This window comes from Photinus pyralis, unplaced genomic scaffold (assembly GCF_008802855.1).
Source record: "Photinus pyralis isolate 1611_PpyrPB1 unplaced genomic scaffold, Ppyr1.3 Ppyr1.4_LG2, whole genome shotgun sequence".
Taxonomy (NCBI): Eukaryota; Metazoa; Arthropoda; class Insecta; order Coleoptera; family Lampyridae; genus Photinus; species Photinus pyralis.
In genome coordinates this window covers 6487663-6503979 of record NW_022170403.1, presented here as the reverse complement: position 1 = coordinate 6503979, position 16317 = coordinate 6487663, and the positions used below count along the sequence as shown (strand labels likewise).

General features: G+C 36.8%; 2 protein-coding genes across 2 annotated transcripts in view; one reads left to right on the top strand and one right to left on the bottom strand.

The window, feature by feature from the left end:
• Positions 1–9: 9 nt before the first annotated feature.
• Positions 10–3064, top strand: LOC116164689 (adhesion G-protein coupled receptor G2-like). The gene has a single exon (XM_031478890.1). The coding sequence runs from the start codon at positions 18–20 to the stop codon at positions 3006–3008; it is 2991 nt and encodes a 996-aa protein (XP_031334750.1). The 5' UTR covers positions 10–17; the 3' UTR covers positions 3009–3064.
• Positions 3065–3078: 14 nt separating this feature from the next.
• LOC116163161 overlaps positions 3079–16317 on the bottom strand; it is a 15135-nt gene continuing 1896 nt past the window's right edge. The window contains exons 2-4 of the mRNA XM_031477010.1: positions 11886–12795; positions 11003–11333; positions 3079–3214 (exon numbers count right to left, since the gene is read on the bottom strand). Of these exons, the coding sequence (XP_031332870.1) occupies positions 3079–3214; positions 11003–11333; positions 11886–12795 (1377 nt within the window). The remainder of the gene's footprint in view (positions 3215–11002; positions 11334–11885; positions 12796–16317) is intronic.

Here is a 16317-nt window from a genome sequence, read left to right as displayed (position 1 = left end):
TTGGGAGAAAGAATTGTATGGTCATTAACGGAACAGAATTAATTGCGGTGGATTGTAACGAAAAATTCTCGGGAGTATGTATTTACAATTTCGACTACTCCATCGAGGACACTTATTGTAGACAAAAATTAGACGAAAACTGTTTTGCCAGTACAATAGGTTTCGTCGACAAATGTTTTTGCGTACAGAGTGGGAACCAAACCGATAAATCCTGTGATAAACTAGCCGTATTGAAAGATCCATACCAAAAGCGAATTGTGGCAAAGAATCTCTACCGCAATCAATTTTGTTGGATAGGTAGAAATTCTATATCAGACTTGAGCTTAACGACGCACCCTGATTGGTCTAACCGGACAAATCGCAACAGGAATTATAGCGTAATAGGAAACGATGGAAGAATATTTGAATACGGAAGAGAGCTAGATTGTGCTATCTGCGAAAGAACTATCAATGAAAATAATCGCGTACGCCTGCAACTCAAACACAACCTTACAAGTAACTACATTCAACTGGAAATTTTTAACGCAATTGATGCATATCAAGGTGTCATATGCTTCACGGGCAACGTGAGGAATTTTATTAATCTCACTATGTCTACTGCTGAATATGTCGTAGTGCATCTTTGGCCATACAATCAAGTTAAAGAAGATACTTGGTGTAAAACCTTACAACTACCTCATATGGATGTGGTATTTAGCAATCACATTAAAAAGAACACGCATGAAGGAAACATATTTTCTGTCACTTGGACCGCCCCCATTACCAACATTTCATATTCGGATAATATCTCTTGTCCATCTGTGAAAAGCGGCATCGTAAAATATATAAAATTAGTATCGCAGCTCACAATTCACGAACTAAATAAGACTGAGATAGTGTGTCATTTGCATATAATTCCTACCGGCTACACTACTTTAGACGAGTACGCGATTTTGAAAGAAGCGGTGAAGAATTCGAGTCTTGTTTGTGAAAACCTAGGCAGTGTGAATATGTGCTTCGCAACCGAAAGCACATCTGGATCCAAAACGTTACATTGGCCACAAGCGAATGTTGGTTGTACGGTGGTGTCACAAGAGCTTTGTTTTCAAAGTGATGGCCTTCCAGTGACCCGAACATGTTCCGGAAACGGAATCGCTGCGGCCCATTGGTTACCTGTGGTTGGATCATGTGCAGAAGTTTCCATTCCACCAGTTACGGTATTATTAAACGAAATTCTTCGCGCGCCTCCCGCAACTGCAAGTAGGGATCTTTCGCTTCTTACAGATCATGAGGAGAACCTCGACGCCTTCCAAATTCATTTAATTTCTCAAATACTATCAAACATGGCCACAAATAATAATGTCAGTATTAAAGATACAATGTCTACTGTCAGCAATATGATGAAATTTCCACCGAGCAATTTAAGAAGCTCTCAATCGCTTTTGAACTCCACGGATATTATTCTATGGAGCTTAGACGAAATTCTCCTTCACGTTGCTACCAAAACGGACGCTAGTGGTTTCATGAGCGAAGGGGATGACATGTTACTGATGCAAGTCACGAATCTAAAGAAGACAGATATAACAGGATTGAAACTTCTATCATCTGACTCGCAAGGCTTCAATAAAACGAGCTTGGAAACTTTGCGTCATTCTCCCAGCGGCAATGAAATCGAGGACAATGTAGACTTGGCGCTCATAATTCCTCAAGATCTTCGCACTGAAATTATGGAATGCGCTGGGTCTAAGGAATCGCCGAACGTTATTACGTCCATGTTCCACAATGACTTATTGTTTAACGAGAAGGGCAATGCAACTGGTAAATGCGATGGGAAAATACTTAGCGTGCTATTGCCCGGTTTTAACTGTACGTTTTCTGCTCCGCTGCAAGTGATTTTCAGAGCAAACTCGACGTCAAACGGCGAAGTAAAGTGCGTATCGTGGTCTTACGGTGTAAATGAAATGATGCAGAGCATACACGGTCATTGGTCAATAGAGGGAAGCCCAAAGGACTTGGGAAACTCATCGTACAAACTTTGCGAATTTTCGCATACAACGCATTTTGCTTTGCTAGTTTTAGGGGATACGCAAATCGGTGAGGGACATACAAAGGCACTAGACGTAATAACTGCAATCGGAAGCGGTTTATCTATCTTAGGAGTCTTAGTTATCTTGCTAACGGCAGTTCTGTTTAAATCTTATCGGGCAACAAACGGTGTCGTGATTAATTTCTCAATGTCAATGGGGGCCCAAATTATTTTTCTGTTCATTGCTGGAAGTGCGGGTCACGATTTAACGTTGTGCACGATATTCGGCGCTCTTTTGCATTACGCTGTCCTTTCGCAGTTTTTTTGGATGTTAACTATTGCGCTGTTGCAATATCAACGTTATGTTATAATTTTTTCGAGTCCGCCCACTCATTTAGTTGCTAAATCGTGTTTATTCGCTTGGGGGGTACCTCTTATACCAGTAATAACGATAATTTCAGTATCTACGGCAAATTATGGAAAAAATTCTTCTGGACTTTGCTACGCTTTAGGAAACTATTTTATATTTGGCGTAATTGTGCCGATTGTCATCATTACCATTGTAAATTTGCTTATATTTCTTAGAATTATGGTCAGTATTATTGCTTCACGTAGGATAAAAGTTCACCAAGACAGAGCCCAAGCCTGCCTACTTCAATTAAGATTAGCATTTATGTTGTTTTTCTTATTAGGTCTCACTTGGTGGTTCGGGTTTTTCGCAACGATTGGGGGAGGTGTAGTGTACGCGTATTTATTTTGTTTGACCGCGACCCTTCAAGGTTTTGTATTATTTTTATTCTTCATAGTACTCAATGAAAAGACTAAATCGTTGTGGATAAGTATAACACGTTGTTGGCGCAAATCGAAGGATTACGATGTCACGCAAGATTCCGCATCTTCGGTAATGATGCGAAGGAATCAAATCAATTCCACCGATTCGTGCACAGATTCTACTAGTGACGTATTACGTAGGCTTAAGAATAGAAACACTTCCGAATTTTAAAAGCTCTCTTATTGGAAATTACTGATATCTTGTACTGAATACATGTAAAGACTGTAGTATATTATTTCACTCACCCATCATCGTCCTCTTCCTCACTATCTTCCTCCATGTCGTCTTCCTCTTCAGCATTGTCATACTCGTCTACGTGATTAGTAGTAGGCTCGGCATCATCGAGCGCATTTTCACTATCCTCCATTTTTCGCGAACTTGTTAAATAACAAATTTTACTGCACAAATTGTTTAACACCGATGTTTAACGATGCGTATTTATCAGTAAAGTAATACTATATTTGTGCTTTGAAGCTCTAAGCTGTTGTCCTTGCTCAGACTTAGCTAAATAGGATTGACTAACATAATCTTATTAGAAATTGTAACCCTGCAGAGGTATTTAATTTCAACTATGTTCCCTGTTTTAATTATTACAAAGTTTTATCAAATTTAATTAATGACTTTATATAGATCATTAATAAGCGTAATTTGTAGGAATTGCCCCCAAGGAACATAAATTTCGACACTTATAGTAGGTATCATATATAGGAAAAATTTATCCGTTTCCTGCATCTAAATTTGCATGAGTGTAATTATCGCACCTTCTAAAGCCGTATCACACTATAGATATAGATTTTTTAATCGTTTCTAATTATTTCATCTAAACCGTAACGGTTCTTTTCATTTCCTTCACTTTCAACTTACAATGTAAGCAGTTAGCACAGCAAGTAATAGTGGAGGCGGCATTTTATTATGAAATCAAGGCAATATAGTAATAATACACCCATAGTATCCATTTCACCTGCAGTACCAAAACATTCATCCCCTAAGATTAAAGGTGTCGGCCGTTGTCTAATACGGTTTCCAATATTTATGCAATTGTGATTAGTTCCTAATTCGGTTAATCATAAGAATCTGCAGAAACTGATCAATGAGAAAAAAAGGCAGAAAAGTGTGAAATTAATCCTAAGAAGAAAAGATAGAGAAAACCTGGGGAATCTAAAGAAATTAAAACAAAAGAAGAAACTGAAACTTAAGAATGGAAAGAATCCCAAGAAATATGGAAGATTTTGAAGAATCCTAAGAATCGAAAGAAAACGGAAAGTCTAAAGAAACGAAAGTATCTGAAGAACTAGTACAAATCCGAAGCGCTCCAAAAAGGGTTCAAGAAATCTAAAGAAATTAAAGTATGTCAAGATTCTGGAGCATTCGAAGGATCAGAAAAAATTTGAAGGATTCGAAATATCGGAAGAATCTGAATCATCTGTAGGTTTAAGATAATGTTTTATAACCACAGAATCTGAAAAGAAGTCGAAAAAATGAGTTAATCCTAAAATTTCTAACAATGCAATTTCAGGAACTGTGTTGTAGTTAAAAACAAAACAATCAAGAAAAACTATCTATAATATTCATAGTGTAGCGTCTACGTGCTGAAAATTGTTGTCCACGTCAATGTTAATTCCTAAACTACTAAGGCAGGCTATACCTCTTTCTCTTTTTTTATCGTCTCTTTCAAAAATTCTTACGTTTGAATTTGCTCGAACATCGTTCGTATAAACAAAGGCAAACGCAAAGTTTATATGTTAATATGGAATATCTTGGAAACTAAACGATCAAATCAATAAACGTACAGTCTCAAGCTTAAAGAAGAACCACTTTCCAACCACGTATAACGCATAGTAAGGTAAGAGACGGCAACTTTAACAGACTCGTCACTAGTAATTTTCTAGAATAATAAAAGCAAAAGGAAATAAAATTTTGGAACGTTCTGTATTTTATATGAGTGACGGGTAAAAATAAACCTAATTCGAAGGAACGTAGAAACGGGGCTGCTGTCAATCGGTTCCGCTAATCTAACTAACAGATGACATCCAAATCCTAGTTTTGTGCACATAAATACAGAGACTGGATTACTGCAATGGACAAGTTCATGGATGCTTCTAAATCGCATTCGATTAATATACTTGAAAAGAAGAAAAAAGAGACCCGCAACAATGTCAAGAAAGGGGAAGAAGTTTAGTTAGGTACAGGTACCATATACTGATTAGAACGATTAATATATGTCTTGCCAAGTTATACAATTGCACGCAACTCAGTGTTAGTTAAACGGCGATAAAGAGATTTACTTTACCTGATGGTATCAAATCGTCGATGTCTTGTCAGAAGAACTGGGGAATACGGATCCATGGCCAATATAAGGGCCCCTATGGAGGAATTCTTCTCATTCATCCTATAACACAAACATTTCAATATTAGCATTGTTAATCCAATACATATATACCTTTGTATTATGCTAAAATTTAACGCGTACTCGTGAATGTCTGTCGCATTTAAATTAATAATATTGAATCTGAAGTAAAGGGAAAGTCTTAAAAAAACAGAGAAATGTCAACATTTTTAAATAGGTGTGGATAATTGGTAAGATTCCAAACTATGTGTCCTTCTACACCTACGTTCTAATAAAACATTTTTGATGTTCAAAGTTAGATGCGCTCCAACTTCATTATTAGCAAAATAGTTTATGAGTTTTGTCATTTGAAGTATTTTTCGTCATCTATCGGGTACTTGAATTTGTTCCGAATTTATTCTGATCTGGATTTAATTAGAAACTTCAATATATCAATACAGGTAAGAACTATTCAAGTTTGTTATGTTTCCGAATTGGGTGGAGATCAATAAATTTATTCTGGCGGTTGGGTCAAGTTCAATTTTCAGCTCTAAACCAAACCACTATTAGTCGACAGATTCAAATAATACTTGTACATAGAGCTGGAGGCTAGAGGTAGATGAACTTTTCGTTGCAATATTGTATTGCAGTAAATTTCACAGTTCAGTATTCACAGACATGCTATAGGTGGCGACTGGACACAACATAGTTGCACGTACCTAACTTTGAAAATCGTGTAAAAGAAGTATAAATAAATCAACTATTACTCAAACAGTCAAACGTCACCTCGGTCACTGTACTGCAGCTGCGAATGTTGGTCGTGTGGTGTTGCTAATTATTGGTAAACGCACAAACGTGTCAGCAGTAATGGCTAATTGGCGACTGAAAAAGCTGTTCATTTTTACGGTCTGGTTGCAATTTTCTCTCAACCTATTTTCTATTCATACCGAAATGTTTTCCATCAAATGTGAATTCTGATTTGTCCATATGTTTCATGCAGTGGCGAACGCTTTTTATGAAATGGTTTAACACGTAATGTTTCACATCATGTGCATATCCTTTATACGCGGATGACAGAGAAAAAAAGGAATGCAACGGAGACATATACCTACTATGGACATATTTTCAAAAATACATTTTTTTATCATTGTTGCTTAATCAAAGTTAGAGTCTCACATCTGCCAAGTTTACTCAAGCAGTCTCAAAATCAAATCAAGTACTATTTATGTCCAAATAAAGAACATGCAATGTAAAAAAGAATCTAAATTAACAAAACGAGAGATTTATGTTAATAAAGAAAATTTGTAGAAACATGATCAAAAAATTTAATCGATGGTGATAGTTGGATGGACATTATTGCAATAACGCCTTACAGGCTAATGAGACACACTTTCTACTTGAACAAAATTTCCATTAGGTTATATAGTTTTCAATTGAACCCTCTACCCCATACACTTAAACATGATTTTCAGTAGGGGGAATTTTTTGCCACTTTGCATTCGGAAACCACATTTTTAACCCGGCTTTTCAATGGCACTGATCCTTGGACTTGTAGAAGGTTTGACATCGCTGTCTCTTTCCGTTTTCGAGGAACGGAAGGACAAAACCATCTCATGAGGGGAATTTTTTTCGAAAAATTGCTACTTGTGACAACTCAATTGATAGATTTTATTTTTATTCTGAGTACAATAAAAAATGAAAATAACGGAGATATTCATCAACATGCCTTCAAATAAAAAATGTTAACTCTATCTGACAGTGTTCATAAAAGTAAATGTATTCACATAAGGAGAATGCTAAAGGCTTGACTTGCCGCCCTATATTCATGAATAACAAATGCATTTCGTCGCCGTTTTCAAACTACATATTTTTTTAAGTAAAATTTCATTGTAAAGCGACATATTTTTGCAGTGCACCAAACGTTTCTATTTTTTTAATTGATTAATAATTGCACGAAATGCCGACTTGACAGCCTATATCCATAACCATAAAACTGTATCCCGTAACCGTTAGACCGTAAATACGGTCCATTATTGAGGCAACATTGATTCATCGTGTGCATGGAATGATCGTGATGCACAATCCATGGTACCATCCACATGCACCTTGGTACCTTGATTTTGGAAGTGGTTGGTGAGATCATGGATAAACATTAAAACAAGGAGCGGTCAAAGTGTGTTGTCCTGTGGAACTCCCTTGGAAATGCCTTGGAATGTCGACTATGATTCTCTAGATGATTCTGCTCCACTGTGACGCAGTTACGCTTGATGTTTTTATCAAAAAAGTACCATTCAATCCGTTTTGCTAGCGTTCACTTGAATATCAACCGAATTGCATGAAATTGAAACTGGGCATAGCCAGTGCCATATTATCAAATGTAATGTCACCGCTTTGACACTTTTGATTATATATCGTCAAGGCTTAACTCGTGCATGTTCTAGTGTTAGCATAATGTCTATCCATGAACAAGTCCCGCTAGGGTGTGGACCTCTGCTAACAACTCGACGCTATCCAAGATGCGTGGGCCGCATGCATTGAACCTAATGTCACCTTCGGTTCTCAAGATATCTGCAATAAAAGAGGTCTGCAACGAGCGCGGTCGGTTCCAGGCTTTTTTTACCAGACGCGTAACGGAAGATGGGTCAAGGTGGCCACCATTCCACTTCAGATAAATAGTCTTTTCCTTTACGTTGTAACGTTCTTACGGTTGGAATTCGATGAAAACTTTATTTGAGAAAAGTTTACCTTATCTAGTTATCATTTCATTTTGCTAGGGATGCTAAAATTCACCATGTATATGGCAAACTCTTGCTCGCCGGATTTCAACCCCTTTTGGTCCGAGCATTAATTTACTACCACCTATATTATAGCACCCAAAATATTATATTGTTTCTACCTTTAAGACCCACACCATCTCGGCCTTGTATTTTTCCCCTTCTTATTTATTATACCTGTACCGTACTGCTTCAAACTCTTCGTCTTCCGTCGTTCGTCGCCCGTCTTCAGTCTTCAGTCGTCCGCCTTCAGTCTTCGTCGTCCGTCTTCAGTCTTCTATCGATACCTTCAAATTTCTTTCCATTTGATCCCTTCTACCCTCTTCCCTATCCTTATTTTCCCCACCCTTAGCCACTGGTCTACTCGCCGAGTCTGCCGAACAACTGCGGGACAACTTCAGGAGCCAGGAAAACAGCTAAGCACCTTCCAATTCACCGTTATTCACTTATGATTGCCCGTTAAGTTTATTTTAAAAAAAAACCATTAATTCATTAATTCAGTCATCTTACCATCCGTTTAATTAATTATTTTAGTCACTTTTGTGTCTTACTGTGAGACGAGATCTCGTTCCGTGATTTTTTTTGCTTTAATTCCCTGTTATCGTTCCACTGCCATTTCTCATTCACCACCATTCGCCCTACAATAAAAATATTCCTATTTCACTACTTTTCTCTATTTTCTCCTCCTTATTTGTCTTGCATTTCCAGATCACCAGGAGCAGGGTTCTAGTTTTTCCTGTACGGCCAATTTAACGAAAATTAGTGGCGCCTACATTCTCCGAGCATTTTTTTCAGTTTCGTCGGACCACCCCATACCACCGAGAGCAGCTGGAGCCGTAATGCTAGATTCTTCCCTTTCCTTCTAAATTTTCTTCGTCACAGTTTCTTATTTCGAAATAAAGACAATATTGTCCCGAAACTTTCCTCAAAAGTGATCAAAGTACACTAGGTGTTCATGTATTTATTGCGACCAGTATACACTTCAAATCAGAAGTCGTTTGGCCCTGCATCATTGATTTGTGAATCAATTTTAGACAAAACAATAAATTTGAATTTGAAATTTATAGAAAAGCTACCCACACATATAATATCATCCCTGCATACAGTTGTAGTCCTTATAACCATAAACTAGCTGCAATTAACTCACTAGTATACAAACTATTAAACGTTCCTACAAATCACGACAATTATAATAAGGAACTAAAGATAATTAAACAAATTACGATTGCTAATGGTTTCCCTTTGACTACTTTACAAGATATTATCAACAAAAAGAAAAATAAGATACAGTGGATGAATTTAACAACTTTAACTCCTATTACACAAAATAATTACAAATATATCGGTACAATTCCTTATATAAATAACATTTCAGATTCAATTATAAACATTTTCAAAAAATCTAATTTCTAACTAGCTTGTAAACCCTAAATATGTCTCTCGGAAACCATAAAGACAAAATTCCCCCTTTTGAAAATTCCGGTGTATACAAATTAACATGCAATACTTGTAAGGGTTTATATATAGGAATGACCAACAGAAATATAAAAATTAGAGCTAATGAACATTTTAAAGAAATTAAAAACAATCAAATTTGTGATACCAAATCCAACTTTGCTTCACACATATTAAATACTGGCCATGAATTTAAATTACCTCAACATTTAGAGTTTTTACACAAACACAATAATTATCACAATTTAGTAAATCATGAACTTTTAGAAATCCACAAAAATATTAACAACCTAAAAATATTCAATGAAATGATAAGTGAATGCCCGTATCTTCTAACAAAAATGTTAAATTTATATCGTTAAATACCACATATTTAATATATTTATATTTAATCTATATATATTTAATCTAGTTAGTTTAATTCATTAATTAAATATAAACGTCGCTTTCATATAAATTCATATACATACAGGGTGATTCCTATAGTACCTGCCACCGTTTGGGAGCGTATAGGGGGTGCCTAGGGGAGTATTTTGATATAGGACACTTGGGGGCGGAAATCTAAAATAAGGGCGCCAGAACCAAATTTATCTTCTGGAATTTCACGCCTGTATGTAGGCAACCCAACCGACCGACGTTTCGCGCGGAGCGATGCAGAGCGAGGTAGCGCGAGGAAGCGACATGGGAGGGAAGGAGGGAAAACGACAGTCAAAAGCAATAACGTTTACAAGTGTTCAACGTGGCCACCGTTGTTCTCAATGCACTTCCTACATCTAGCCAACTATTATTATACTATTGCCATAGTGTTTATTCACTTGATACGCGTCGTTGCAGACGGGATTTCGTGGGTTTAAACAAAATTCTGATCAAGTGTCAGCCACACATCGCCGCCTGAGATCGCTCCGGGTGCACCGCCGGCCGGTTGGGTTGCCTACCTACAGGCGCGAAATTCCAGAAGGTAAATTTGGCTCTGGCACCCTTATTTTAGATTTCCGACCCCAAGTGTCCTATATCAAAATACTCCCCTACGCACCACCTACACGCTCCCAAACGGTGGCAGGTACTATAGGAATCACCCTGTATATGCACAATTTATATCAGTGCGAACTATATGCATATTATTTAGCAGTTCGATTTGCTTATGTAGCAAACGCCCCTCTTGCTCGGAAGCTCTTGAACGCTTCCGAACGCTCCCGAGTATTCTAGAATGTTCTCAAACAAAACATGTCATATTTCCTAGAAACATTACGTCCCATTCGCCTTTGTTCTTTATCACAATGACTAATCTTTCATTGCGCCTCGATGGCTATCGGGATATTCGGAAATATTCATACAGAAATAATTTCACCAGCATTTTGATAGATCACTAGCGTCATGCTTACTGATGTTTAAACAGAATAATTTTTGTATGAAGATGTCTGACGTATTTGTCAATTTTAGAATGCTTTTTTTCTTCATGATGCATGCGAATAGTTAAATACACTCTTCCAACGTAGGTTACTAATTCTCTGTAATGTTCCGAATATTCGGTGAAATGTGGGGATTGGAAAAAGTACATATTATTATCGAATAAATTGCGGAAAACATCTCGTTCAAAGGTTGATGCGTACATGAAGTCAGATGAAGCTCGAATAATTTGTTCAATACGAAGACACAATTGAAACATTTCTTCAGATGGATATGACAAGAAACCTCGATTTTTAATATCGATTAAGGCCGCTGATCCAGGTTCTCCAACGATACACGAAAAGCATTCTTGACACGTATTGAGGGAGCAGCTTTCTTTAAACTTTTTAACTATAAATCCCGACACATATCTTACAACCTCTTGAACAAAGCTTAAAGGTACGTCGAAGACGAAATTAAATAGGCCAGTTTCTTGGAAATCATCTTCACATGGAACTTCGGTTTCAGAATGTTTATTTTTTACAGAACTTGAAACTGTAAGAAGTGGAATGTCGTCGGGTGAACAATTTCCACTTTCCACAAGAACCATTTGTTGTCGACTAATCAGGCGGCGCATTGCATATTGAAATTGATAGCAAGTAGGATTATTTGTGAATCCTCCTCTCATACGAATGGCCGAGAAAAACGATTCCAGCATATCTTGTAGAACCCTGTAACTCAGTAGGTATTCCCATTTATACAAAGACTGGAGATTCTTATAGAGATTAAAAATGTTTTTTAAACATATGATGAATCCAACAAAACCGCATTTTCTTCTTTCGTATATAAGTTGGTTTCCATTATGTCTTAATCCCAATATATAGTGCTCAATTTCTGCAGCTCTTCCGCGAATTTTTGTTTCAAATTCATCACACAAAGGAACTTTATATGGTTGTTTATAAACATTATTGTTATATCGCTGCCTGCAGTTCAGTATATCAAAAGCGTCATTAAATATACCACAAAATTTAGCCGTTCCCTCGAGATTGTCACCAACAACAATATTTTGGGATTGTACAAAAATTAGTGCTTCCTTCACTGAATTACTCAGCACCTGCGCGGCAAGTCGCACATTCATTTTATTTTCTTCAATATGAATGTGCCTTGCGGTCAATTTATTGGCAGCGAAAACACCTTCATCTTCTTGAATTTTGCAAAGCATAAGGATGTGCGTCCAATCAATTAGTCGACCTTCACGGTCATGAAGACGTCCCAATTTAGCTAAACAGTTTCGCACATTCTTTAGCATGTGACATGGATCCGGGAACAACCACACGGGATGACTAGTAATTGGGTGAGAAAAATACAATTTCTCTTTTGGAGAGTTTATCGAAATATTAGCTCCCAAAGCTACAACCATTGCTTCATTAACTTTATCACCATCGTAAGTGATAGAGTGAACATTCACTCCGTATTCGTGCAGAAGTTGAAGCATTATCATTACCAAGTTTGCATGTTCCACTCCTGTCAACGTATGAATGAGGAAGTATCCAGGCGTCGCTTTAAATGTGCCAAGTAAATCTACAATCATAAAGACGAGGGCATGATTTGCCTGTACTATGGATTCCTCAAATATGGGCTTCATCGTGAAAGGATCTACACCAACGTCCACGTATCCAAATCTTCTGCCATGTTTCCTCGTGGTTCCATATTTTAGTGATATTTGATCGATTATCAAATTACAAACAAACGGCTTGTTATTCTTTTCTGACGCTTTTTTTATTGCCTCAAGAACGTCTTTGTTGAAACCAGGATTAGCATTAATGGTGCAAAGCCACTTTCTTATTGTGGACGGCGCAGGCAACAGGTTATGAAATTGCGAACGCACGAAATTGTAGGCCGTACTCGAATAAAACTGAAGCGTCATGGGGAACCTGCGTAGCTCCGAACTGTATTGGTCACGCTTTGGATTCGAAGTCCTCTCGTTGAAATACTGGAGGGCATTCGGTAGGGAGTTCTAGTTAAAAGACAATAATTAAAGAAGGAATATTACACAATGATAACGTTCAACTTCTAATATCTACAACACGCAGACACAGTAGGTACATTTGTTTAATCACTAATTCCCAGTGAATTCTTTCAAAATATGTAAGCTTACCGTGATTTCATTTGCAGTGTTTTCATTTAATATTTTTCGGTCCTTTAAATCATTTAATGCTGCAAGCAAATTAGTAATACGCTTTTCCTTCCTTTTAATTCGACGCTTTAAATTATGGATAGTACAGCGTTGTTGGATTACAATATTTTTCAAATAATCAATGGCCATCTTCGCAGTTCTTAGACTACTAATATCTGATGATTGAATATCTCCTGAATGTCTAGGAAATTTTCGCAAACTTGGTGTTTTGTAATGTAAGCGCTTCAGTGATAATTTAGGTTTTGAGTCTGCAATGAAAAGGAATTAAGAATCTTACATATTGTTAAAAATGGTTGCCCGTTGGTTTATCGTCCGACTTTGTGAAAGGAAACCCTGTAGAAAATTTCGGAGTTGTTAGGTATATATACGTGGTAGGATTGAATATGATTTTAATACGAAAGAGGTAGAATTGTGTACTTTCGTAGCATATCCTCGAAAAAAGCTTGATTGAACGGGTAAAAAATGTCTACAATAGGTATTCTTTTTCTCGGATGCACAGTAACCTTCACATTATTTGTAGGAACGTATATAAGTATACCTAGTTGCGCATCCTGTGTGACATAAACGGGTTCATCCATGGTATAATAAAAAGGTTCATCCTTCATTTGATCGGTACTAGTGAGAAATGTTGATAGATTCGAAGTAACTTCGTGATCTATACGATCAATTTCAATTGCACCCTGAGCCGAACAGCAAGGAACTGGCTCAAATGGTCCCGAGGTATTGATCTTTCTCTGATTGAAACTGTCATCATCTATCTCCATTTGGTTAACTACTGACGAATATGAAGCGTTACTTATCAAATTACACTTTGAAATTGTTAAATTGATTCCAACACCCTCAGATTTTTCAATAGTTAACCTTCCGCTATCCACAACCCTGCGAAATTTAATAATAGTTCCAGTAATGGGGTTAAATGTAGGTAATGAGATTACCATTGTCTTAATAGTTAATGGTATACCTATAGGTACCTAATTGTACAATTAAGACAATGGAATCACAAACATGTTTGTACCTTGTATTATTAAGAAACAGAGTAGGAATTGCTGTTTTTTTAAGAAGCGGGCGTGCGTTTGTGTCAGGATTAACAAAATCGTCTTTTTTAAAATGACGACTACACAACCTGATATCCGTTGGAATCGGACCACGAATACTGCAAGCCTTAAACCATAAATCTTTTCTATCACCCTTTGGAAATCTACCAAGTACGAGTAGGTAAATATGTAAACTATGTTTACAATTTTAATATATTATTAAACTACGTACGAGACGAAGGACAAATTCACACCGGCTTGCCGCTTACAAAGAAAACACGTTTTTGAAGAATTGCGTCCATTTTTTGTTTGTGTTTTCATGTTTTCGTTTGGGATAGGATTTTCTTGTGGATTTGTCCATGAATTATTAATTTGTCCATATCCAAGGAGTTGAACAGATTTGGACAACTTTAATTGTCTTTGAAACAGTTGATCCCTAAGAAGTAGGTCTAAATTTTAGGAAAGTTACAAAGTAATTTTCTTTTGGGATAGGTAGGTATAGATACGTGGTGAAATACTTGCTCATTAATAAAACGTATGGAAGGAATGCGATCAGTTTTCAAAAAACGTTTACGTTTTGAACCAATGTCCATATAGGCAAAATCGTCATCACAAAAATGCCTATTACAAAGCCTAAGGTATTGCAGTTTACAGCAGATTGATTCAGAAGTCAAGTCAAACGCACTTTCAAACCACTGGTCCTCCTTATTTTTAGGGAATCTGTTTCAAAAATTAATTATACTGTAAAAAACCGTACCATTTACTGCCAACATGCTTATGTTTGTATTTAACGGTTTAAGGGATACTAGTTAAAACTACCTGTGATAGGATATTTGATAGCCTTCATTGTCTTTTTATGTGTCCACAAATAAGGCATAAGGTTTGGCTTCATTGACATATTTAGGCCAGTTAATTAATTACTTATGTGAATTTAAACTTGACATTCACAAATCGGTATTCTCATCGGACCAACTTCGGACAGAACTCGTTTTACCTGAAAACTTACATGCCCCAGCGATGTCCTTGACCGTATTTTATTACAATTAGCAGTCCATGTACTATTATGTCTAGGATCTAAGGGTACTTCCATGTTTGAACTTCAAAATGTCAGTTTTACTACTCTGCCAACCTAAAACTTAACGGCATAAAAAGTGTTCCCAACAAAAACATGTTAGTTCTAATGTTCGCTATAGTTTCTGATAAGTAATGATTTTTTTAATTAAATTAAAGCACCGAAATAGAAAAAATAGTATGAAAAACGCGTGTTACAATGCTTTATTGTAATACTCCTATCTTGCGGACACTCGTAGCTACGCTTCGCGTCGCCACTCGTACCACAAGATAGTCGTATTACAATAGGTCGCATTGTAACACTTGTCTTTCAATATACTATTGTCAACATCAGAAACGTATATTTCATTTGATCAGTATTTATCTGTTTACCGAATAGAAATAATTAAGCTCCTCCACAAAGAATACCGCCACATTTAAACGCAACTTTTTTCTTGGTCGTACTTTCGAAATTCCTTGCTTGCAATTTTTGTAGTTGTTGTAATTGAATTGACGTCCGTAATCTCACCATACAGTTCAGGGTGTCCTATTAATAAAGGCCACAGGCCATTTACACCATGGGCCATATCTATAGATCCGTTAATTGTACAGCTTGGGGAAAAAAGATTTTGTTAACAAAAGAAAAATCGCTGGAAATTATTTTCAAGTTTCTGGGTTTGCCGCTAGAGGGCAACAATTCATGCTTACGTAGAAAAAGATTTTTTTAATGGTGCCTTTAGACTAGCGATTTGTTGTCAGACACTACTGTCACAAATGTAAATAGCATTGCGAGTCCATTTGACAGAGCTCGCGGAAGAATTCTTGCGACACTTTTCTTGCTAGTCTAAACGGGCAAATGTCCAGTTCACCAAGTTCTCGCAGAATTTTCATTTCATTTCGATATTTCGGCGAGTAAACGTGCGAGTTTTATTATATTGTGGCACGTAAATGAGTATCCTGCTTTTTAATTTTGCTACCCCCTTGTAAATTATTACAATTACAATTATTACAATACGTCCTCAAGGTCTACCGCTGACATACGAATAAAATTTTTAAATTGTTGGGATCGATTCTCCGATTCTCAGCTCATCAATTAATTTATGGTAGGCCCCATACTTTTCTCTTCTTGAGATCCAACCTCTCACCCAACATTTCTTTTGTTTCACATTATTGCATAAAACTACTACAGCCGTAGCGCCATAACGTGAGATTAGTACTCGAAAATAACTGCTAGGTACCGACTGACAGATTTTGCGGA